The 24,385-nt window shown below is 37.7% G+C and overlaps 2 protein-coding genes across 4 annotated transcripts in view; one reads left to right on the forward strand and one right to left on the reverse strand.

The window, feature by feature from the left end:
- On the forward strand, positions 1–9,210 carry LOC141444350 (uncharacterized). Its single transcript, XM_074109887.1, has 10 exons — positions 1–174; positions 260–472; positions 879–962; positions 1,276–1,389; positions 3,152–3,365; positions 5,332–5,402; positions 6,275–6,388; positions 7,156–7,218; positions 7,906–8,071; positions 8,681–9,210. The coding sequence occupies exons 1-10, from the start codon at positions 139–141 to the stop codon at positions 8,830–8,832; spliced, it is 1,227 nt and encodes a 408-aa protein (XP_073965988.1). The 5' UTR covers positions 1–138; the 3' UTR covers positions 8,833–9,210.
- Positions 9,184–24,385, reverse strand: part of LOC141444349 (calpain-A-like) — a 22,388-nt gene continuing 7,186 nt past the window's right edge. Inside the window, exons 8-20 of one of the 3 annotated variants that reach the window (XM_074109885.1) lie at positions 23,684–23,797; positions 22,315–22,421; positions 21,698–21,807; positions 19,002–19,198; positions 18,111–18,218; positions 17,684–17,726; positions 16,640–16,769; positions 14,494–14,718; positions 13,031–13,158; positions 12,342–12,463; positions 11,556–11,629; positions 11,017–11,104; positions 10,368–10,458 (exon numbers count right to left, since the gene is read on the reverse strand). In XM_074109885.1, the coding sequence (XP_073965986.1) occupies positions 11,052–11,104; positions 11,556–11,629; positions 12,342–12,463; positions 13,031–13,158; positions 14,494–14,718; positions 16,640–16,769; positions 17,684–17,726; positions 18,111–18,218; positions 19,002–19,198; positions 21,698–21,807; positions 22,315–22,421; positions 23,684–23,797 (1,411 nt within the window). In that variant the 3' untranslated portion in view covers positions 10,368–10,458; positions 11,017–11,051. Of the gene's footprint in view, positions 10,459–11,016; positions 11,105–11,555; positions 11,630–12,341; positions 12,464–13,030; positions 13,159–14,493; positions 14,719–16,639; positions 16,770–17,683; positions 17,727–18,110; positions 18,219–19,001; positions 19,199–21,697; positions 21,808–22,314; positions 22,422–23,683; positions 23,798–24,385 lie in introns of all 3 variants that reach the window. The other 2 variants (XM_074109884.1, XM_074109886.1) reach the window with 2 other exon arrangements.

A 24,385-nucleotide genomic window follows, 5' to 3' on the forward strand; every position in this document is an offset into this window, starting at 1 on the left:
TTACTGTCAAATAATTTGTTTGTTGATGGTCGATTCGATGCTGGACTGACTGTGAGATTCGATTTTAAATTACTTACTGTAACATTTCTAAATTTTAGACTGAATACGCAAGGAAAATATTAATATCACAGCGGTAACATGTCTATAATTGCTGTTGAAGGTATTCCAACAAAGGTAAGGTAGAAAATCATCGTAAAAAAAAGTTTAAGCAGTAGGCAGTTCTACGGAGAGTTCTTTTGATTTCCTTTTTACTTTCTAGTGGTCCCTCACGCAAGTCGTCAAGTCGTCTGCGCGTGTCATTGCTGGGAAGTTCGAGGCTTTAAACTTCGTCAGTGGACCAGGAAAGATGCAAAAAACTTGCTATTTACGGCTTTCCGAGATGCTAGATCCACTGCAAGTTGTTGAGAGGCTGAATAGTAGCGGCATACAAAAATTGAAAATAAGAGCGCTCATACCCGATGAGGTACCAGATGTAAGTAAAATAATTGAGCTTAAAACTTAACATTAATGGTTTACACTTAGATATATCCACCAGGACCAGAGGCTAACTAATCCACCATCTCTTTGTACTCTCTTCCTCTATCATTTGACAGAAAGAAATTGTAAATATGAGTGCACTAATTACAATGGCCTCAGGTCTTTTAACAGAGTTGTGAAGATGAACTAGACTATTTTTGAACATAAATATAATCTTTTCTAAGGCAAAGAACTGTTCGAAATTTAAGGTTATATTTTTTATTTTAGTTTTTATCAGTAGGTAAAATTGGAATTATGTACATATGTTAGTTTGAAAAAGAGGTTTAATAGATAAATTGCAAATTTAATTCGTTCTTCTCCTGTAATCTAGTGTCCTGCATTATTTGTGTGTTTTTTTGCAGATACCCCTAGCTTCCAAGCCAAAGCAGATTCCCATGAAGCTAGCCAGAAGTTTGAGGATTCCATGGGAGGAAAGCCCACACCAGGTATGTTTTGGTGGTTCCAAAAAAAAATCTTAATAGCTTATGGCATCTATTGATTGAAATTGATTATTTTGGAAGTTGAGTACATGACCTGAGTAGAACAGATAGCAGACTGGTTTTTTTCTTTCTACCTCTTTTTGTTTGCTGGCATTAGTCTACTTGGGCACTATTCATGCTATTCTAGCTACTGAAGGAAGTCTAGCAGACCATTTTGCATTTATTTTGTTCCTGTGCACAAACCCGTATCATGCATTTGGCATGCATTGGGTCAATCTCAGGGTAAGGGCAATTAATAGGTAGGTCTGGTAATTTCTAGGTATTAATAGTGACCCACAGCGAGCTGATGATGGAACTGCAGTACAAGTTCACAGGCCTGTTCAACCTCAGCCGCAGGACCCCGGGCCACAGCCTGCTCTATACCATCGCCCAGGCAAGTACACTTTATTTTAAATATTTTATTTTATATTTGCTGAGCTGGCAATGTTGCATTTTGTTAGTTTTTCTTGATTATTCCATAAAAATTTAATCATCATCATCAGCCGGAAGATGTCCACTGCTGAACAAAGGCCTCCCCCTTAGACCGCCACCATGAACGACAACTCGCCACTTGCATCCACCGGTTTCCCGCAACTCTCACGATGACTGGTGGTAGTTTTTTTTTTTGACATTCATAAGTGCTTGTTATGGCCTAAATTGAATAAAGATATTTTGACTTTGACTTTGATGTCGGCAGTCCACCTGGTAGGAGCCAACTCCTCGTCTTCCGGTTTGTGGTCGCCACTCGAGAACTTTTCTCCCCAAACGGTAAAAACTTAATAAAAATTAAAAATTTGATCTGATAGAACTGTTCTTAATATATAAGTTAATGTGTCTACTCCAATAATTATGCGCGATTGACTTCTATATTCATTAAAAACGAACAAATGTTTATTAATGGTTATAGTGAATAATCAAGAAAAACTAACAAAAATGCAACATTGCCAGCTCAGCAGGTATAAACACTCTTAACGAGGCTTTAGTACACCTAATGTGATTATGTCAGCTTTATGGAGAGCTTCAGACACTCTCCCTTATACCGAAACTAAGTCTCTGGATGCAAAGGCCTGTCTATTAAACTTGTGAATCAGAATTGCTTTTTCTGAAAGCAGTAGGCTCAGTGACATTTACACCTCCATTCAACAAGTCCATACCATCCGAATACACCTGTTTCTGATGTTCCTAAGTACGCTTGGATGTTTGATTTAAGATTTTTTAACCCCCGACGCAAAAAGAGGGGTGTTATAAGTTTTGACAGCTAAGCGTGTCTGTGTCTGTCTATGGCACCATAAATCTTAAATGGGTGGACTGATTTGAATGGGGTTTTTTTTTATTTAAAATCATTTAACTCCCGATGCAAAATAACGGGTGCTATAAGTTTGATGCCAATGTCTGTGGCATTGTAGCTCTAAAACGGATGGACCAATTTCGATGCGGTTTTTTTAAGTACAAGCGAGTTTTCTTGCGGTGGTTCTTAGCTGTGCTTCGTTAAAATCGGTTCGGCTGTTTTTGAGATATCCCGTAAATGTGTGACTTATTTTATGAATGATCCCTGTACTGTATAAAAATAGGATTATTCATTCGACAAATGGCGAGATTGATTTGAGAACAGATAACCGTTGGGGGAGAAAAGTCCTCGAGTGGCGACCACGAACCGGCAGGCGAAGCGTTGGCAAATGGCAGGCCTCCCACCAGGTGGACTGGCGACATCGTGCGAGTTGTTGGCAATCGGTGGATGCAAGTGACGAGTTGTCGTTCGTTGTGGCGTTCTAAGGGGGAGGTCTTTGTTCAGCAGTGGACGACTTGTAGACAAAGGTCCTGCCTGAAGTATATTGGTTAGTTTGTTATTAAGGGCGTGAAAACAAAATTTACATTTAAATCAAAATATCGAACATGCGACAGTGTTGCATAGTCCCGTTTCGGAAAGAAGGGAGGACAAAAGGTTTCCGAAAGACAAAACTTTTTCAAAACACAGAAAACAACACACAATTAATTTCAGGTATTGCAAAATATTCACAAAATCACTCTTAATTATAAATAAACCCGCGTAGCTGACCCAAAAACGGTGACGTTTGACATTTCGGAGACCTCTCGCTACACTAGCGCCTCTAGCGGCGAATTCATGCGCGATAGCCCTCATTGAATTGAATCTCCAGACACTATTCGAGCGTCTCCGAGTGATAATGTCGAGCAACGCGGACGCGGCGTCGAGCTGCTTCAAGCTGAGCCGCGCGTACCGCCGCCTGCACCCGCACTTCGGGGACTTCCAGCTGATACTGTCCACGCTCCACGGCCTTCAGGACGCCAAGGGAGCCCCCAGGACACACGTCACCGAGGAAGACCTGATGGTTGTTAATACGTCGCCTTTCAGTAAGTACTGCTGGTAGAAAAAGCCGTGGTAGGCTGGTAGCACAGTGGTCCAACCTATGGCCTATCAACTTCAAAATCAGTAAAAATATTTTTTCACTTCTCATGCTCGTATAGTTCGTGTTTATGCTTTATCTAGACGACATAAAATGACTTTTTATGCTCTAGTGCTAAAATAAAATCTTCTAATCTCCACAAACAAAAAAGTTACTATATATTTTTTAAATAATTTTTAATTTATATAAAACTAAAAATCAATCAAATCAATCATAATAAATCAGTAAAATTAAAAAATGGAATTATTATAATAATGCATAAAAAATAAAAGGTACATAGAAAGTGAATCATTGTTTCCACTGTTGCTATTTCATTTCCTCGCAATCTTAGTGAAAAGCAGAGTGTAAAACTGGAGCATTAAACCCATTTTCCCCTCGACCTGTCTATCCACCCTCGCCATACCGGCTCGGTATATGTACGTCTTGGCTAAAATGGCTCGTTTTATGCTCTTGTTATACAATCCACTATTATTCAGTGAGGGTTTTCTGACAGGCGAAATATCGCTAGATGGCGTTAGTATCGTGCGGTCCGTTTGGCGTTTCAGTCTTAAATAATTTATTGAATCAGGCGTTACTTTGCGGAGGTCCATATCAATGAACTGAAAGAATTTCTCTGCTCACCCGTGACCTTACAATAGCTAAGCTTATGCAAGATATGCGTGTTCATGCAGTTCCACCTCCTCCACATTGTAAAAACACACAAATCACATAAACCTATCTATCACCACCACCACACCACACTGACGCGTTTCGAACTCAATCAGAGCTCATCTTCCGAGCAACACAACCGTACACCATGCTACCAAATTAATGCTAGACTCAAACACCTGGTACTTGGTGGTGGTGGTGGTCTAACATCTGGTAGCATGGTGTATGGTTGTGTTGCTCTGAAGATGAGCTCTGATTGAGTTCGAAACATGTCAGTGTGGTGTGGTGGTGGTGATAGATGGGTTTGTGTGATTTGTGTGTGTTCTTACAGTGTGGAGGTGGAGGAACTGCATGAACACGCATATCTTGCATAAGCTTAGCCATCATAAGGTCACGGGTGAGCAAAGAAATTCTTTCGTTTCAGTCTTGCTTGCGATTGCCTCATCAACCAATCACGATCGCGACGCAAATTTCAAACGGACAATGGCCAGGCCCTATTGGCCTCGCGAACTGTATTCTATTCCACAGCACTAACAGTAAGAGGAATAGAAATGTGCGTTTCCTTCCAGGATTGATGTCGAATTTTTTCGCCTAATTTGCACTCAATTTTTGTATTTTCATAAGTTTTCTAAAATTATGGTAGTGCGATGCGATGTGAGGGGTCTATAGGTACGGTCAAGGACTTTAATTCATGGGCCACACGGAACCATTTCACAGTAAACGTCATAGTGAAATCGCATTAATTAACAAGGAAAACTGTAATGACTTCACCGTACAGACGAAAAAAAAAACGTTTAAAGTCGCTAATTTTGCAAAAATTATAGATACCTACTAGATAGGAAGGCGTCAGCATAGAACCGAAAAACATGGCTAGGGCTCCAAAAGACGAAAAGTTCGGGGACCTTTAAATTTATCCCTAGCATAGAAGCCGTGGTGGCAGAGTGGTTTGACCTATGGCCTCTCAAGCAGAGGATCGTGGGTTCAAACCCCGGCTCGCACCTCTGAGTTTTTCGAAATTCATGTGCGGAATTACATTTGAAATTTACCACGAGCTTTACGGTGAAGGAAAACATCGTGAGGAAACCTGCACAAACCTGCGAAGCAATTCAATGGTGTGTGTGAAGGTCCCAATCCGCACTGGGCCCGCGTGGGAACTACTGCCTAAGCCCTCTCATTCTGAGGGGAGGCCTGTGCCCTGCAGTGGGACGTATATAGGCTGGGATGATGATGATGATGATAGAGGTAATGTTTATTTTATGTTGCAGCTATTGACAACATCCCGTATGACAGGATACAGTCAGCGACCTCGAAGTATTCACTCAGTATTACCAAAAAGGTATGCAACTAATAATACACCTGTCCTACAATATTGTATGTAAGTGTGACAGCTTGTGCGTGGATGTGCTTGTTACTCCTTCACGCTAGAACAGCTGAACGAATGTTGATGAATTTTAAACATGAAACTACCGTGAGACTCACTCAATTTAAATGATATTGTAACGAATAACTGACTTCGTAGCCCTTCTTCCTAGGAACAACGCGACTCGGCGGCTGCCGCAACACGCGCACTGCGCGCCACCGCTCGATATGACATGACATGACATGTCAAGCTAAACCCGATTTAAGCTGACTGAGCTGTCAACTTTTCCTTTTTGTTAGTTTTTCTCGATTATTCCATACGAATTGAATGAAAATAAAAAATGTGGTCTGATAGAACTGTTCTTAATATATAAGTTAATGTGTCTACTTCAATAATTATTCGTGATAGATTATATGACTTTTATATTCTTTAAAAACGAACAAATGTTTATCAACGGTTTTAATAGTAGCCTATGTCACTCTCTGGCCCATAAACGTGAAAGACGGACAGACACACAAACACACATACTTTCGCATTTATAATATTAGTATGGTTGTAAATTTAAATTGCTTTATATAATAATGAAAAATATGTGAAATTGTTATCTAGCTAATGAAATGAGATACAGAGCTTTGTTTTTATTTTATTTAGTGGCTGTTTCACCATCCATTGACTAGTGTTAACTGGCGGTTAGGTGTGATGCCGTCTCTATTTGTTTTGTTCGAATAGACGGAGACGGCATCACATTTAGCCGTCGGTTAACGCTAATCAATGGATGGTGAAACAGCCCCTTATTGTAGTTTGCAGTGTCTACTTTAAAGTACTAATCTGTGGTTCTTTTCGTGAAGGTGCTGGACCACATCAGGAACCTGGATGTGAAGGAAGGAGGCGATTCGCAGGAGGACGCGGCGCGGAGGAGAGTGCGGAAAGAGCTGCAGAACTTGGCGCAACATCTGCCCTCGGTAATGAGAGGGTTATGATATGGCACTGGCGGTTTGTGGCCGACTTTGAAAGCGAAGCGAGCGCGCAGCGAGATTATCACGAACGCGCAGCGAGTTAGTTGCGTATAACATTCAAGACGCAATATATAATACCTATGGCCTAGTGGTTAGAGAACCTGACTACGAAGCTTGAGGTCCCGGGTTCGATTCCCGTGTCGGGGCAGATATTTGTATGAAAAATACGTATGTTTGTTCTCGGGTCTTTAATATGTATTTAAGTATTTATCTATCTATATAATTATATTTATTTATTGGTGTGAATTGTCACGTGATATTTATTATATTTATTATCATTATTTATTATTGTATATTCGCGACGAAAACGTTGTGCTCTCGCTTCACTTTCAATTCTCCCATAAATCGCCAGTGTGTTAGATAACGCTCTAAAGCTTCATTTGGGGACATAAAAAAAATGGGACGGTTGACATTTGATTTGTTTTTCTGCAGTGTTTCCTCGTTGGGTAGCTATGAAGAATTAGATTTTTACCTGTTCTAAGACAAATAACCTGCCGTTGTGCCTTGCCTACCTATTCTCTAAATTTCGTGCGCCGACAGACACATACTTTATTCTTTTGTTTATTTATCACCTAATTGTATTAACCTATGTTGAAATAAATGAATTTGAATAAATAGTCAATTGAGTTACGCATACAAAATCTATGGGAAAATGGGTTTGGACAGTAATTCAGTTGATTGGTGATATCATCATCATCCCTATTCTGTTGTAGATCATCAGACAGGTGATACAGAAACATTTGAGTCCCGAAAAGTCGCCGTTCTATCGGATGCGGGTGAGTAAATAAATAAATAATTTATTAAAAAAATCACTGTATATTAGTAAGAACTAGTCTTAAATTCACTAAAAGGTAAATATAACTAATGACCATGATTCCCTGTTTCATGCAAAAGGGATTAATGTAATGAAATTTATTTTAATCAAGAGCTTTTACTTTTAGAGTAAATACCGATTTTTATTATTATTTTGACGCTTTCGTTGTGGACCGACTTACAACCGAACGAAAGTTACGAACACAAAGATTTAGTGCGCTCGTGGACGTGTCCACACTTGACGCCGGAACATGGCGTAGACCCACCTTGACATTCGTTATATAGAATGCTCATTACATGTGAATGATTAAGTTTATCAGCACCATCACGATATTTTGTTTGTCAAATAATCCTCATTCAGTAATGCTAGCTTAGCTATTGGCTTTGACTAAGATGTTTTTGAGAATTTCTTAACACGTACAACAAAAAGTTGGAAAGCCCCCGACTTTGTCACTACAAAGTTCAATATTTCAAACACGGCTGAACCCATTTTGATGAAACATGTCTAAGAACCATCGCTAGAAAACTTGCTTTTAAATAAAAAAACCGCATTCAAATCGGTCCACCCGTTTAAGAACTACGGTGCCGTGCCACAGACACACATACCTCTTTTTCCGTCGGGGGTTAATGAAGAGCAATGGTGTTGTCAGATCTACGGCGAGCCGGCGATCCCCGGCAAGGAGCACACGGCGCCGTTCGCGCGCCGCTTCCGCGCCGTCAGGCTGACGCGCTCCGACCGCATGTACAATCTGCTCAAGATGAATGTCAGCGCTGACCAGTACTCCAACATCATGCGGCACGACGGGACCGTCATAGGTTAGCTACAATATTTATAACTACACTTTAACCCACTTATTCATAAAACTTAACAAGCCTATGTTAACTAACAAATGCTTTGTCCCTTTCTAACAAATACAAATGTCGAAGTGACAGATAAGGACAAACGAATTTTAGCGCATTTTAACTAAAATAGGTTTGATTGTCGTTTATGAATAAGGGGGTAAATGTTTAGGTAATTAATTAACTAAATGTAAACTCGTCCCACATTATGCTAAGGTTCTTTTTCTGTTTTTTTATGTAATTATTTCAAGTCACTGTTCCGAATAAACGTATTTTATTTTTTTCTTAACATACTTCAGCTGCCAGGTTTGGCACATTCAAGGATTTTAAACATTTATTTACCGATATTTAGACATAGATAGGCTGAAATTTGGTATGCACATAGTTTGAGTCCCGGGGTAGGACATAGGATAGTTTTTATCCCGAAAAATAGCTTAATTTAAAAGCTTATAAGCTGTTCTATCACCCCTCTTAATTTTGGCGTTGGTTTTAGGGACACTTTCTATATTTGACCCTATGGCCGTATAGACGTTTATGCCCTCGACTGTTCATCTTTTCTGACCTCCACCCATAATCGTTTCCCAGATGGAGCGAAGCTCGTGATACGTGCATCAGACATCCCGCTGTATAAGACGCCTCCCAAGCTGCATCGGGAGATGGCCGCCCTGTATAATGCCGAGCACGACGTTGAAGAGTATCCGGATGACGAGGATATGGACTCGGAGACGGAAGAATAGTCCCAAAGGCTATTAGTAGCTATCTCAGGGACGGCGGATGTAGCAGTCACCGCTGAACACCAACTTTAGGTCCTGGGCGTTTAAAAAAATAGTGCACCTTTTTTTTAATTTTGGAAAAAATATGGCTTTTCCTACTCAGAATCAAGAGCACAATCGATTCAGTTTGAAAAAATGTCCCAAATAAAAATTACAGTTTTGCGAAGTTTTTTTCATACATGTATGGGCGTAACAAAACTGACTTCTAAAATTTTGTATGAAAAAATGGGGACATTTTTTTAAACAATCGGAACGAAAACGAACGAACTGTTTGATTAGTATAATGCCGAGTATGAATAAATAAAACAAAATAAGTAGCGAATAAAAAACATACTTTATTCAGATCTGAAGTTTTACATTCAAAATAAAAATTACCATAAATAAAAAAACGTAGGTACGAACAGTAAAATGCATTGAAAATGTCATATGAGTGCAACAATTATAAATATAAAACAAAAATAAATTATGAAAAATATGGCTGATCGCACAGCATTGTTTGACGATGAACAATTGAAAAATACACCTAATTCTCTGGAATGGATCTCGGTGGATAAAAAAATACTGATTGTCTATTTTAATAATTATTAAGTATTTAGTTTACTTATACAGTTACAAAACTTTTTTTATATCTCTTCAAGAGCGACGGATACATATGGTTATCTATCTCACTTATGTTTTAGGACATTAGTATTTTAAATACTATAAAAAATATTGAAATTTTGAATACATCTTAAACCGAAATTAAAGAATACGCTGTTTGCAGTTTTGCTGAAATGCATTTAAAATGCGGGAATTGGAAAACCCTCAGAGTTGTCAGCATTTTAATTCGCAAGAGCAAAAAAACATTTCCTTATAAAAAGTTGAACGGATTTTTGTTATTTTAGCGCATGCGTATCAAAATCACGACAATTCTAAACGATGCCACGTTTAAATACGACATTACATTTACAATAATATCCTTTCAAATCTTACTCGTAATTTTATGGATATCTTTTTTATTCAAATTAGATTTTTTGTAGTAAAGTGAAGTAAAGAAGTATAAAGTAAGTTTAACATCAAGATTACAAAATTTGTGACTTAGATATCATCAATTAAAGCTTAGAATAATCGTATTTTCAATTACATATATTTATTATATCTGAGGTATTGGAAGAATTTCTGTAAATACAAAATGGATATATTTGTAAGAGTAGATACCTAATTATTTGAATTTACTAAACTAAAGCATTATTAAAAAAAAAACGATATATCTGAAAGTAAATAAAAAATAGGATTGTCAATTAGGTAAGTACTTAAATTATATAATTTTCATAATTATGAAAATTAATATTTTAAGGCAATACAATTCCAAGCATTTCGGCAAAGACAATTAAAAAATTGTTTCGAAATATTGATTTCAACTTGTTAAATGATTATTTTACGCTTTAGCATAGTAAATGCAGATGAGTATAACTCTAAGGCTCCGCTGTATTTAGACCCTTAAGTCCTATAATTAAGGCATATTTTCCTACGAATAAACTGTGCGATTCAGCCAATCGTCGAGGGAGAACGTAGCATAGTCGCCGCCAGACGATCTTCCCTGAAAGGTTTCTGAAAATTTAAAAAAACAAAGTTATTTTTGCTCAAAACTGTATTTTTGATAATTAAAAAGCGTGTTAGTGAGGACTAGACAGCAAAAAAATAAAATAAAAAGTAATTATAAAAATAAACTACATTTTTTTGCTGTTGTCGCCCAATAAGTGTACAGATAGTGTTTGCAAACAGTTATACTTAAGAGTTTTAATTTTAGTTGTTTGTACATATTGTATTGCAGTGCTCATTCTCTATTAGTCATTGTTGCAAACATTATATAAATCAAAAAGCTGCAAGGAAGTTAATAAAAATAATATATATTTGACCATAAATTTCACGTTAAGATTTTTCATGAACCAAAAGTAGACGAATGAATGGCGTTATGCATAAAAACAACACAATGAAAATTAAAGTCAAACCAGCCCAAACTATTTTAACGCTCAATTCATAATCTGACACGAACTGGCATGGAATTTAAAATTTACATTTGTGGTCGCCATTTTTGCACAATTACGAGTTTACGTTTCCTTGCAGCAATCATCGTGTGAATAAAGACGTACAGGTAGCATGATATACTTGTGATATCCTCATAATCCGGGATCCGTAGGTGTTCACGGGTACCCTTGCAACTCGCGTTCGAGGTTCTCTACCGGTTCGTTGTTTGCTGTTTGTTTATTATAAATTATTATTTTATGTTAACTTTAAATTACAAAATATATATGTATGTATACACAAAATACGCACTAAAAGTAATAGTAATAATCACTCTTCTGCAAAGTACAATTGTTGAATAAATAAACAAAAAGTAATTTAGTACTAAATATCGGGTTAAAAAATTGATTATATTTGAGTGATTTCTACTCATTATCGGATCTTGACAACACTTGCCCACGGAGTGTGTATCATAGGAGAAGGATCTCTTCATTTTAAATCAAAAATGCTGTTTCCAGTTTGGTTTCCTTGCATCAACCAACCTCTTAGTTACATTTGAAATCGGACATAAATGTAATAAAACCGCGGTGACATATAGATATTGGTTCGAATATGTAGATACATATTTTTGCAATGTTTTACATTACAGAAATTTACAAAATATGACCTATTTTAAAGCTTACCGATCATGGTCTTGAGTCGCACGGAACACATTATGAAATCGTCGAATTGTATGTAACCATCGCTGCCGCCGTATCTGTTTACAATTGACACACTTTAACATTAACCCTCTGTTTAACCATCCATTGATTAAATTTATCTGATGGATAAATGTGATGCCGTCTCTGTTGTTTTGTTCGAATGGACGGAGACGGCATCATATATATCCGTCAGTTAAAATTAATTAATGGGGGTGTTGAAACAGCCCCTTAGTCTCTTTAAAAGTAAATGCCTTTTAAAACAAGTTAAGTGCGAAGATATCTTTCACAGTTTGGCAACTGGTTAAAAAAAATAATGATCTTTCCGTTTTGGCAACTTTCACAACTATCATTTAAAGTTACATAATTAATGTTTTAAATTTATTTTAGGAAACGTGGTACTTGATTCCCATTGCAGATATTTTCAAAAGCCTCTACTAGCTTGTTGACGAGTTTAATGAGTTCTACTTGACTTGTACAACAAAAATGATGTACAAAATATTTTTATTATCAGTTTATAAATTCTGCTTGTACAGGAGATTTCGAAACATTGCTGACGCCGTAAACAATGTGATGTATCACAGTACTCCTGCCCAGTTGGCCGATATCTTCATTATCATCATCATATCAGCCGTAGGACGTCCACTGTTGGGCATAGACCTCCAGCGGCTTTAATCAGGCTAGGCCAGTCAGTTCGCCGTCTCAGAACAATATTGGAATTCTTGGCGTTGCTTTTATTTTACCCTATAGTCAGTATTGCAATTGTCTCACCTGTGTGCAAGTACGTTGAGCGTGTGAGCGTTGACGGTGTAGCCGGCGGAGTGGATGGCGTCGCGCAGGTGGTACGAGGGAATCGCGCCGCGGCCCTCCGTGTCGTATAGACGGAAGACGGCCTGTCGATAAATCATATGTTATCTTACTAATCACTAATATTGTAAATGGGGAATATTGTGTGTGAAGATTTATGAAACGTCTGAATTCATTTGATGAAATCTGACACTCTGTTTATGATGAAATGTGTATCCCTCATTAAGGACATAGGGCTCGCAGAAGAGTTAGTTTTGAATTTGAATTTGTAATCTGGAATAATACGTAGGATACTTTTTATCCCGGGAAATTGCTTACTTCTACGACAAATGAATTCTTCGCGGGCAAAAGCTAGTACTCGCATGTGCCACATTTTAATAGTTTTTATCTTTTTGGAGTTCTGTTTCTTAACTTCTTCCGTTGTCTTTTAAATAAAAAATAACAAAATAACCTGAAACAGTATAAATCGCTGGGTGAGTGCAACAGTGGCACAAGTAAAAATATTAAAATAACTACTAAGGAACAAGTTTTTATATTTTGACTTGTGCCACTCTTGCACTCACCCAGCGAAATTAGTGAAAGAAACTTCCTGCTCAGAAGAAGCAGCGGCTATAATTATTTTAAAAGGACGTAATACAATGGATTTCACTTACTCTCCAATTACGTAGGTCGATCCAGAGCGACTTGAACTCCTCAAAACCGAGTCCGCCCGAGTTGTCCTTGTCTAGCATGGCTATCATACTTCTGCATACGTCCTTTGAGAACCCTTGTCCTTTCAATTCTGAAAACATACGCACAGTTACGAACATACCTTAGAGTTTAGAGTGATACATTTTGCGGCCTATTAAAAAAACACGGTTAAACTGCAATCCCTGGATAGAAACAAACAGTACAAAGACTTTTAACCTTGTTGCTTGTACATGACCAATTTTTGTAACTGGTTATCAAGGAGGAATATTATTTATTTGCGCCAGAACGGCTGTGATATGCAGTGACAATGCTTTGAACGGAACTTTCTGACCAGGGACTGCAACTAACAATGGTTTAAAATTATTGCAGCGAATTTAAAACAAAAAAAATGGATCGTAGATGCTTGATCCATTTTCAATGTGATTTAAATTCGCTAAGGAAAATGTAAGATAGAAAAGAAATCTCACATTTTCAAAATTTAAATATTTAAAACAATTTTTTATGGAAATGGAGGTGATGATAATCTAATCATAAGAAATATTTTAAAATGCCCATTTTTGTATCGTATTCCGAAATAGTCTATGCTAGTGAAGCGAGTGAATGCAGACGTTTCCAATTTAATTGAAAATGTCTACATTTCTGTTGTGTTAGTTGCAACATTAAGCAGATATGAAAATAATGCCTTATTTCCATAAGTTGGTAGACAAAGAACTCTGAATGTCACTGTCACAGTGTATAAAGCATTATTTCAAATTATACTATGTAGGGATAACGTAGTATTTTTGTACAGGGGGAACATAAATAAAATAAAAATCCGTGATTGATAAACCTGCAAAGTAAAATAGAACACAAAATTATATGTACATAGAAATATAAATAAAAACAGACATTTTAAAACGACTGTGTGCCTCCATTTCTATAAAACTATGTCGCGGTGTGGTATAGCATGCAGCAACACAACAGGATTCCTGTAAAATAAACTATTAAAATTAGTATAATTATAAATGCCAATTAATTACTATTATAATTTTCATGGGTTGAATTCTAAGAAATAAAAAAACAGTAGATATTGCACTTTGAGAGCAAATTTTCTCCGCTACCTAATGTGATGAAACAAATCAAATCTTTATCGATTTTCACGTTTACATAAAAAAAATTGTTCGAAATAGAAAGCAAACACCTTCAAATGAGCCTTCTAAATACTCTCACAAGTATCATTTTGGCGTTTTCTATCTTCGCTGCTTTAACTGGTAATCAACTACACATAACAAAATCAAAAACCCGACTTCCTTAGCCTAGTGGGTTAAGATAGAATTCCGCATTATGCCAGGAATTTTTCCGGTAGTCTTACTTTCCATGGTGTCGCGACGGGCAAACCATGCGATTCTCCAGTATCGTATGAAGCGGGCGTCAGATATGGTTATACCTTGTCCGTTGGCGTGGGGCTGTGTCAGATGCACTTGTTCCTGGTTCTGCGCCTGCATCTGTTGCAAGTCAACGCCGACCTCCTTGCAGATGGGAGTGCAGAGCGCGCACAGCAGTTGCTCGAGACAGTTCTGTTCGGCGGGGGCCGCGCCCGCCGCCCCGGGAGCCCCCGCCACCCCCGCCCCTCCGCCGCCGTCGTACGCCGCGCCTTGCCGCATCGCCAACTCTGTTGATTGTTGACAGCTCCTGACTTTGCTTTTCACGGGTAAGAGCTGGCTAAGTTTAGGTACTGGTACGAACCAATTTCGTGCGTCGTTTGTAGGTGACATATTGGTTTATACTGTGTAACACGGACGTGCAGGTCTCAACTCATCTTAAATTGTACCCATGACGAATAATTCCACATACGTGTGAGGATCAACGTATACCTGTTTTTGTAATAAGTAGGTGGAGATACGGATAAGTAAGAAGCATTCCTATTCATTTATGGAGATGTTAACTTGTGTTGTTATTAATTTAATTTTAACATGCTATTATTTAAAGCAAATCAACACGGAACATAAATAAAAAAAAATCGTGTGGTTGTGACGTTCTCATTCTAGTCGTTTTTAGTATAAAAATAATAATACGCCGTTACAGAAAGTGCATAAAATTAATTAAATACAGTAACCATATTTAAATTTTCTAGTTAGAATTACAAGAACCTAATTTATAAACAGATACTTGCGGATTTCAAATAATTTTAACTAAGTTAGCATGCAGCTTCAGAATTGAACTGGCTCAATTTGATATATTCTCATTTTAATAGTAAACTTTGAACTAAAATAATCACTTCAGGTTTAGGTTTAAAATGAGATTATTTTGAAATAAGACAGATTAATTCTGAAGGTGCTACAAAAGAACTAGACCAATGAACAGGCGTCGCAATAAAAAAATGTACCTATTAAAGGTTTATTATTTAAGCAATAAATAAATAAAATAGCTTTAACCTCCATGCCCAGGGTTTGTCCACGCGAAGAAGAGGTGGATTTTTTCACTAAAACCGCAATGCCATCTCATTCCACTACCGTCTCATAGTGATACAACGAGATGGCTGATTCGCGCATTAAACAAAAACATCAGGATATTAATCGTTCCGCAAAACGCCCATTCGTTGGTCACTACTAATATAATTATGTTATATTTCCTTAAATATAATACTTACATATATTTACCACGGCGTGCAACAGAACAAGTAAGCTGCGTTTAACTCGACACAGAAGCGTATATATTAAAACAACGAAAGCTCGAAAATGGGCATTTTAAATATACCATTAATTCAATTAATCAAAATAAACACTGTTGTATTATTAAAAATTATGATATTCATGAAAGCGATATTGAGTGCTAAATTTAGCAGCAAAAAAGTAGATTATTCTAAAAAAAGATGATTACTCTTTTTTCGTAACTGAAGTATCCAATAACAATTAAGGTTTCAGAATGTACCAATAATTAATATTATTTAAATATTAATTCATAAATGCAATTTAAAACTGAACGTAACAAAGTATGATTTAGTAATGTTTAATGAACACAATATATCAGCATCTTTATTAGAATCACACCGTCGTAGTTGTGTGTTATTTTTGTTAAAACAATAATTGGCAGGTGTTCGATTTAATCATATTTCAACGTCAATGGGTTTGAGTTATTGAGGACAAAATCCAAACTTTTGCAAATCTGTTCTCAGGTTACTAAACTTGTTTGACAACTAGTTGTTTATCAGAGAAAATATTTTTTAGTATCTTATCACGTATTTTTTAGGTGAGGATTGTACAATTACTTAAGTAAATCGAAAGTAAAACTAGAAAGTGTGAATGAAAAACAAATGATGCCTATTATTATGACTCTATGATATGTTTCAATTGTGGCAATTCCACAATTTCTAGTGTTGGTTCTGTTATAAGCACAGAATAGATGATAGAAACCTAACGCTATATAAACTTTGAACATCAGAACTATTCCAAAAAAACAATTATCGAGTCCATGTATTTTAGAACGGCAGGGCGCTACTAAATGTCATAGCCCTGCTTTTCATCCTAAATAAAAGTACATTAATTTATTAAGAATTTTTTTTAAAGTATAAAAACATTGATAACTTAACGTACCTTCCCTCATGGCGTAGTCCAAGATTTCCTTCAACTCTTGCCAGTCCACCTCTCCATCGGCGCCGGCGAGGCGGTTGAAGAAGTCGCGGATCGGATCCGTGGGCTCTGGGTTCGGAGCTATCTCCTTCACCTGAACGAAACCATATTATTTTTGTGTTAAGTGGGTCAATCAAATTTTTAGTGTAGATTGTTGCCATGGTAACGTCTCCTGAATCCACTGAAGTTATTAGTTGCGACAGTTTTTAGGCAATTCCTTCATGGCTCATCTCCTAAGCATGCTAATAGTGTACATTGCAAACATTTTTCTAACAAAGTGTATCACTGATGTCTTCTAAGTTGCGAGACAGAATAATGTAACCTGAAAAGTTACTTAATAAATACTGTAATGCGATTTTGGTTTATCATAGTTGAAATTAAATTTATTCTTCTTCCAAGTAGTTACACTATTGACAGTGGTTGTGGTCATCAGTTGAGTATCAGAAGTGAACCTTCATGACGACTTTCTCGAGTTCGGAGTTCGTAGTTAGAAATAGGGAGTGCTGCTGTCCACTCTCACACATCAGACCCCCTTTAAAGTAGGCGCCCGCCTTTTAGGACACCCGGGCGAATATTCAGCGCTTTTGCAGCGTTTGTTTTGTCATTAGTGTCTGCGCAGGTGTTATTAAAAGAGGTAATACCCAGGGTTGTTTTTTTGATGAAAATTTTTATGAAACACCGATGCTGAATTTAGCGTGATTAAAATTCTTAATGACTTGTCTTCCATTGTGCTAATAAACGTGGGTGGCTAATGACATTTGACCGCGCGGTCAGAACGCTCGAATATTCCCCGGGATGTTACAAGCATAGATCGGAGTTCTTGCAAATTGGGCCCAGCACCCAGCCGCACATATGTTGTCATCGTTACACATTTATATTGTTACATTTATATTGTTAATTAAATTGGACAAGCTGACTGATCTATGCTTTATGTCGTTGTGAACAGCAATTTATGCCATTCATTTCACGAACACGTTCACAGATCATTTAATTACTTGAAGGACTTACTCTGTCGTCAACGTCTCCCATTCCAACGTCTTCATCGTTTTCACTGCAACAAACAAAGGAAATCGAATTAATGAATCGGTTTTGCTATGTAATAACTAAAAAAAATCGATCAAAATATGGAATGACAAACAGACTTGAATAACAAAAGATATAGATACCATTCGCACTATTATCACAAGATACATAACCAGTTGCGATGAAGGAATAGTTTATTACCAACAAGTTTCATAACTTTGATCGTTTACTACGATCGTAGGTATTCTTCTTTCTAACTTCGCAACCAGATGTATTTGTTAATTAAAGAAACGATTTTCTTACGCAAAACCTAGTTGTGAATTTGGATAACTTTAGCCTCCATTGCAACTGGTTACCAAATCAAAGTATGACATTTGAAAGGAGACAACTATAGGTGTAAATCAATACTCACGCCATGTTGTTGCACTTCTCAGAGAACACACGGACTAAGAACTCTCCCTCTTCGTTGGGCTCGAAAGTCGAGGGCACTATGACGTAACTGCCAGGCGGTAGCTTGAATCTGGAACAATGAAACACAAACTTTATTCATGTAGTTATTTATAAAACATAGGTATGTACTTCGAAAATGGGTTAGCTTTCTTGGCATAAACAATATGGTCAAACCTATCATCACTTTACTGTTATCAGAGAATATCGGTTTCATCAAGTATTTTCACCTTTTTTGCAGTGGGCAATAGTGGGCATAGGCCGATAACATTATTTTAGTCATTCCAAGATGCTGCTGCGGCTGTTTCACCACCCATTGATTAATTTTTACTGACGGATCAATGTGATGCCGTCTTCGTCTATTCGAACAAAACAAACAGAGACGGCATCACATTTATCCGTCTAGAGTTCGTTACTTTAGCTGCTTACATACAATGACGCTGACGGCTAGTACACCAATCTGATGGCCAGGTTAACACACTGACATTTTGATCAACTAATACACTGTTAGCTAGATCAACACACTGACAACTGCGTCAACACACTGACAGCTAGGTCAATACTGTTAATACCCTGGCATTGACTTCTCTCAAGTTAATAATTGCCTGAGAGCATCCCACTCACGTTTCATTTGATGAGTTAAGTCCAATAATACGTATGGATTTGTTGTCGTGCCTATAATCCAAACAAATGGTAGATCGTGAAAACGTTGAGACACTAAAGGCGTGGAGACTTACTGATAACTGAGTCAACACACTGACAACTGTTTCAACACACTGATAGCTAAGTCAACACACTGACGACTACGACGAGATAAAGCCCTGGCAACTGTGACTGACAAATGGTTCACACTGACCTGGCGCTGACTTCCCGCAGATTAATGAATGCCTGCGAGCGTCCCACACTAGCGTTGTATTTGAAGAAGTTGACGTCCAGTGGTTTGGGCACGTGTCCGTAGTCCGGCAGCCGGTAGATCGCGAAGCCTATGGTGAGACACTCGAGCCCCTGGTGCCGCTGCGAGCGGCGGTTCTTCTGCATGAGAGCTACGATTATCTGGAATTAATGGGATTTGGTTAAGAACATTGCGAGGTGCACTCACACAACACGGTATTTTGACACTTCAGTAACGTGACCATACAGATATATAATACTATTCAATGGAAAAAATCAATCGTGTAAACAAAGCAATTTTTCACGATTACTCCATAGTTACTTACATTTGAACGCCAATCCCGATCATACTCACATCTCAATGAGCTCACCACTGTTTTTAACAATAATTTTATCATTAAATAATCGTGTAAATATGTTTATTTTATTGAATTATTGGAAGACGAAAATCCGTTATATTTGTCAAATTGACATGATAATTTTTTCCTCACCGAAGTTGGTCTATGGTCGGTCTAGTCTCTGGAAATTTAGTGTTGTACCAACAAAATTAATTATTTGACTGAACCAACCTTACCTACCGATAATTATGGCTGGCTCTGCAAATTAATTTATTCGTAGATATTAATTATTTGTGTTAAGTTACACTATTTAATGAAGGTTTATAAAGGTTTCTAATCCTATCCTACTATCCTACTTCCTATATATCTACTAATCCTACTAATATTATAATGTGAAAGTTTGTGAGTGAGTGAGTGAATATGTTTGTTACTTCTTCACGCTGAAACGGCTGGACGGATTTGGATGAAATTTGGCGAAAAGTTAGATAACCTGGATTACAACATAGGATACTTTTTATCCCGATATTCCATGGGATAGGGATAAAATCTTGAAATAAAACCGCTCAGCTTAGAGTCATGAAAATTGGTATGTAGATAGTTTGAAATCTGAATAAAAAATAGCCTACTTTTTTATTTCGATATTCCCACGAGATAGGGATAAAATTTCGAACTAATAACCGCTGGGCTTATAGTCATGAAATTTGACCATGATTGTTTTTAATGTAATGTCAATGAAACAACGATTTAATTTTCGGGAATTTCACGGCAACTTTTAAAAATCCCGGTATTTCAGCTGCTGGACCTAATGATTTACGTGTGCGAAGCCGCGGGTAAACACTAGTTGGACGATAAAATAGTATTTAGTAGAAATTATGTAGATTTCTATTTACTAGTATCATATTTACTGTGGAGTCCATTGTTGGACAAAAATCATTTTGAATCACTTCCCTGTGTCTACTCTCATTTCCCTGTCTTATGTAAATTTAAAAATGCCTCTTCTAATTATATCGAAAATACAAACTGAGACATGGATGCACAGAAAAACCAGAAAAAGAGACCAGCGCTGGGAATCGAACCTAGGTCCTCAGCAATCCGTACTGCGTACTATAACCCCTACACCACCGTTGGACAGGAGTCAAGATACAAATTTCTCCTATGCACACATATCTCAGGTTGCCTTTTTCTACTACACTACTTAAGCAGCAAAAAATCTAAATTAATCCATATTTTAACTGACCCTTTCAATTCTAAAATACTCCATCATAAACCTTGGGGAAATATACGTCAAAAAATATAAGTGGATATACATGTTTCACCATTTTAAAAATTCTATCCTTAAAGGGGTATAAAGGGAGTGTAAGTTTGAACATGAAGTATAAGTTTGTATGGAAGAAACATTAGGTATATATATTTGAAGATATAATTCTAAAACTTCTTGAAAATGCTATTAAACATTTTAAGTTATTAGGACATGGAAACATTGTGAATGACTCTTGAACAGGACTAAGAGAATATAATAAGAATACGTGATTCGCCATTTTTAAAAATTAAACTTAGGGATTACATTAAAGAATGAAATATGAGTAAATTCAAAATAATTATTTACTGCTGATTGAAGTATCTTAAAGAGCTTTCACATCACTAGAGCCAACGTCAGTCAGTCAGTCAGCCAGTCGTCAGTCAAGTGTCAATGTCAGTCATCAACATTTGTTTACACAATTGATTTTTTCCATTGAATAGTACCATAGTGAATAACTTTCTATCGGGAAAAGCCGGATCTCAAACGGAAATACGACGGCACCCGAAGTGTCTATTAATTATTTCGATTAACGAGTGACATTTTCATATGGGGGGCGTTCAAGTAAAACGTAACGCAATTTTTGAAGTTTTTTGACCCTTCCCCCCCCACGTAACACGCCGCAACATTTTTCTGCACCCCCCTCCCTCTTCCTAAACGTTACGCAACACCCAAATAACCATATCAATTTTTTTTAGCTTTTCACTAGCATTTATCTAAATAAAGTTGGTATTTATCAGTCACACTGGTAAGTCAGTTTGCGAGCATTTATAGGCCAAGAACAACAGCGAATTTCCCACTTTTGAGGACATTATAGTATGTACTTGTTACAAAAAAACTGTGACGTAACTCTTTGTTTGAACCTCGCCTGCCGCCCCTATAACGCATCGTAACGTTTTAGAAGAAAATATTGCGTTACGTAGTACTGCACCGATCCCTATCCTATATATTTAGGCAGAGATAATGAAGTACAAAAAATAAGGTTTATAAGTTTCACAGGCTACATAATATATAAGCTATACTCACGGTACATTTGTTTTCGTCATCGTCTTCGTCCACGTCTTTGAGCGTGACGGTGTACTGCGGGTTCCGCCAGAACGACTCTAAGTAGTTACGGCAGCCGCCCGCCGTCACTCCTGGGAAAATGTATAGTCATCATCATCAACGTCATCAGCCGGAAGGGGGTCATTCAAGTATTACGTAAGCACATTCAGTAATTTTTAACCCCCTCCCTTGTCAGCGAAAGTCAGAAAAACCCTACCCCTCCCTAAATATTGCTGACGTAAGCACCATCTAGTACCCCCAGCCCCCATGTCATCAAAAATAAGCAAAGCAAAGACCCCCCCTCACCCTCCTTCCGTGCTTACGTAATACTTGAATGACCCCAAGACGTCCACCGCTGAACAAAGGCCTTAGAACGCCACAATGAACGACAACTCGGCACTTGAACGCACTGGTTGGCTGCAACTCTCACAATGTCTTTAGTCCACCTAGTGGGAGGCCTGCCAATGCTTCGTCTTCCGGTTCGCCGAGGACTTTTCTCCCCCAACGGTTATCTGTTTTTCGAGCTAACAACATAAAAAAAAACATCCAGTCGAATTGAGAAACTCCTCTTTTTTTCAAGTCGGTTAAAAAGTATTCACCTCGCACCCACTCCCCCTCGAAGACGGACATCTCCCATTTCTTGGTGCATCCTTCGGGGCACTCCTCCGGGTCCAGGGAATCGGGATTCAAGTTGCAAATTTCCACTCTGAAACGAACAAGAATAAATATTTATAAAAACTCACTTCAATATCCAGGAATAAGCCATTGTAGCCTAGAGGTTTGTCATATGGTTTTTTAGCAGGGGTTGGTGGGTTTGCAGCCCTAGATCTTTTCGGATTTAAGAACGTAATTACAAAATTGTTAGTAAAAATTATGATAACGTAGAGAAGCAACTGGTGCCCCTATATCTCTGTCTGTTATAATTGCCGTAACAACTTGTTCTTCGTACATATTCAATAAATAACTATATTTATAGATTAAGAACCAAACCAGCATTGGAAGGGGCCAAATATTTCCTATTTCAAAGAGAATTCGTTTATGTAATTGGTCTCTTTACTGGCAATTTAGGCTCCGTAAAATTAGGTACGACGGCGAGCGAAGCGAGGAGCGTTAAAGAGTACAATTGCGACTATTAGTAGCGCCATGAGAGTTGAAATGAACGATTACACACACAGCTACAAAAATAACTGATTGCACAAATGGAGAATGAATGAAATGAACGAGTAAATGTCAAAATCCTGTTGTCATTCCTTTCCTGTTCTTGTGTGCGTGACTACAACTCTGGTGGCACTACCTATACAACACGCGAGACATGTAAGCGAAGCGAGCGCGTTACCGCAGCGGCCGGCGAAGCGCCAGGACCTAATTACTAAATTATGAAATAATCTGGTCCCTGCCAGTGAAAAGGCTGAGGCCGTATTGTCTAACGCGTTGACGTTCGCGATCGCATTCCCCATCTCTTTCTACCGGGTCTATAATGATCGGTATAACAACATTTGATATAATTTCCCAGGATAGGAGCTTCACAGAACTTTTTTATAAAATAAACCTAACCTAACATATAGTCAAAATACCACCAACGGGACTTATCACCACCACCACCACCACCACAATGCAAACCCAAACCCGAAACGTCGAGGTAAATATTACTAGTGTGTGTTAGCGTGATAAGTCCCGTTGGTGGTATTTTGACTATGAGTGAAAATCACGAAAGGTTAAAACGCTAACCTAACCCAAACATCATATCGAACTAGATATATAGAATAGAAATAAGTTTTTAAGATAAATTGCATTATATCAAATGAATAAAAATTGTTGTTATATCCTTCGAGCGGCACCCCTTTCTACCATCATCTTATACCGTGTGACAGAAAGATATGGTAAAAACGATTGCGATTCCAAGTGAGTTAGACAATAAGGCCCACCCAAGGAAGAACAAGGGGCCGTAACGTTTGTAAGTCAACTAACCTGGAGAAATGCGTACAGAAGTCCTTGAAGGATATCCAGAATTCGCCGTCGTCGTCGAACGTCAATCCCATCTCGTCCTTTTCTGACTGTGGTATGAAACGCCATTCCGGTGACCTGTTAGAATATTACATTGAACCCCTGTTTCACCATGTATTGATTAATTTTATTTGGCGGATAAATGTGATGCCGTCTCTGTTCGTTATGTTCGAATAGACTAAGACCGCATCACATTTATAAAATTGATCAATGGGTGGTGAAACAGCCCCTAAATTATGATAAAATAATCGTAAATAGACTTTACCTTCGCACGCTTTTGCGTGATACATTATCTTATCTTATATACGAACCTAAATCGACCTTCACCGGTCTGTTAATAGAATGAAACGTATTTTATAATATATACTGAGCGGCAAAAATCTGGCCCTCAAATGTATGCAGAATCGGTAATTTTGTATGTAGGGTGGGCCAAATTTTGTGCCACTGAGTATATTTTCTAATATACTAAATTTGACGACCGGATGGCCAAGTGGTTAGAGAACCTGACTACGAAGCTTGAGGTGCCGGGTTCGATTCCTGGCCGGGTCAGATATTTGTATGAATAATACGTATTTTTATTCTCGGGTCTTGGATGTTAATTATGTATTTATTAAGTATATATTTATCTATATAAGTATGTTTATCCGTTGCCTAGTATTCATAGTA

The sequence above is a fragment of the Choristoneura fumiferana genome, chromosome 29 (assembly GCF_025370935.1).
Source record: "Choristoneura fumiferana chromosome 29, NRCan_CFum_1, whole genome shotgun sequence".
Taxonomy (NCBI): domain Eukaryota; kingdom Metazoa; phylum Arthropoda; class Insecta; order Lepidoptera; family Tortricidae; genus Choristoneura; species Choristoneura fumiferana.

Bases quoted from the DNA above. Each gene is read 5' to 3' on its own strand.
- LOC141444350 (XM_074109887.1), top strand. From the start codon at position 139: ATGTCTATAATTGCTGTTGAAGGTATTCCAACAAAG. The intron at 1,390-3,151 runs GCAAGTACACTT...TTGAATCTCCAG, and splicing joins TGCTCTATACCATCGCCCAG to ACACTATTCGAGCGTCTCCG. The intron at 7,219-7,905 runs GTGAGTAAATAA...TGGTGTTGTCAG, and splicing joins CGCCGTTCTATCGGATGCGG to ATCTACGGCGAGCCGGCGAT.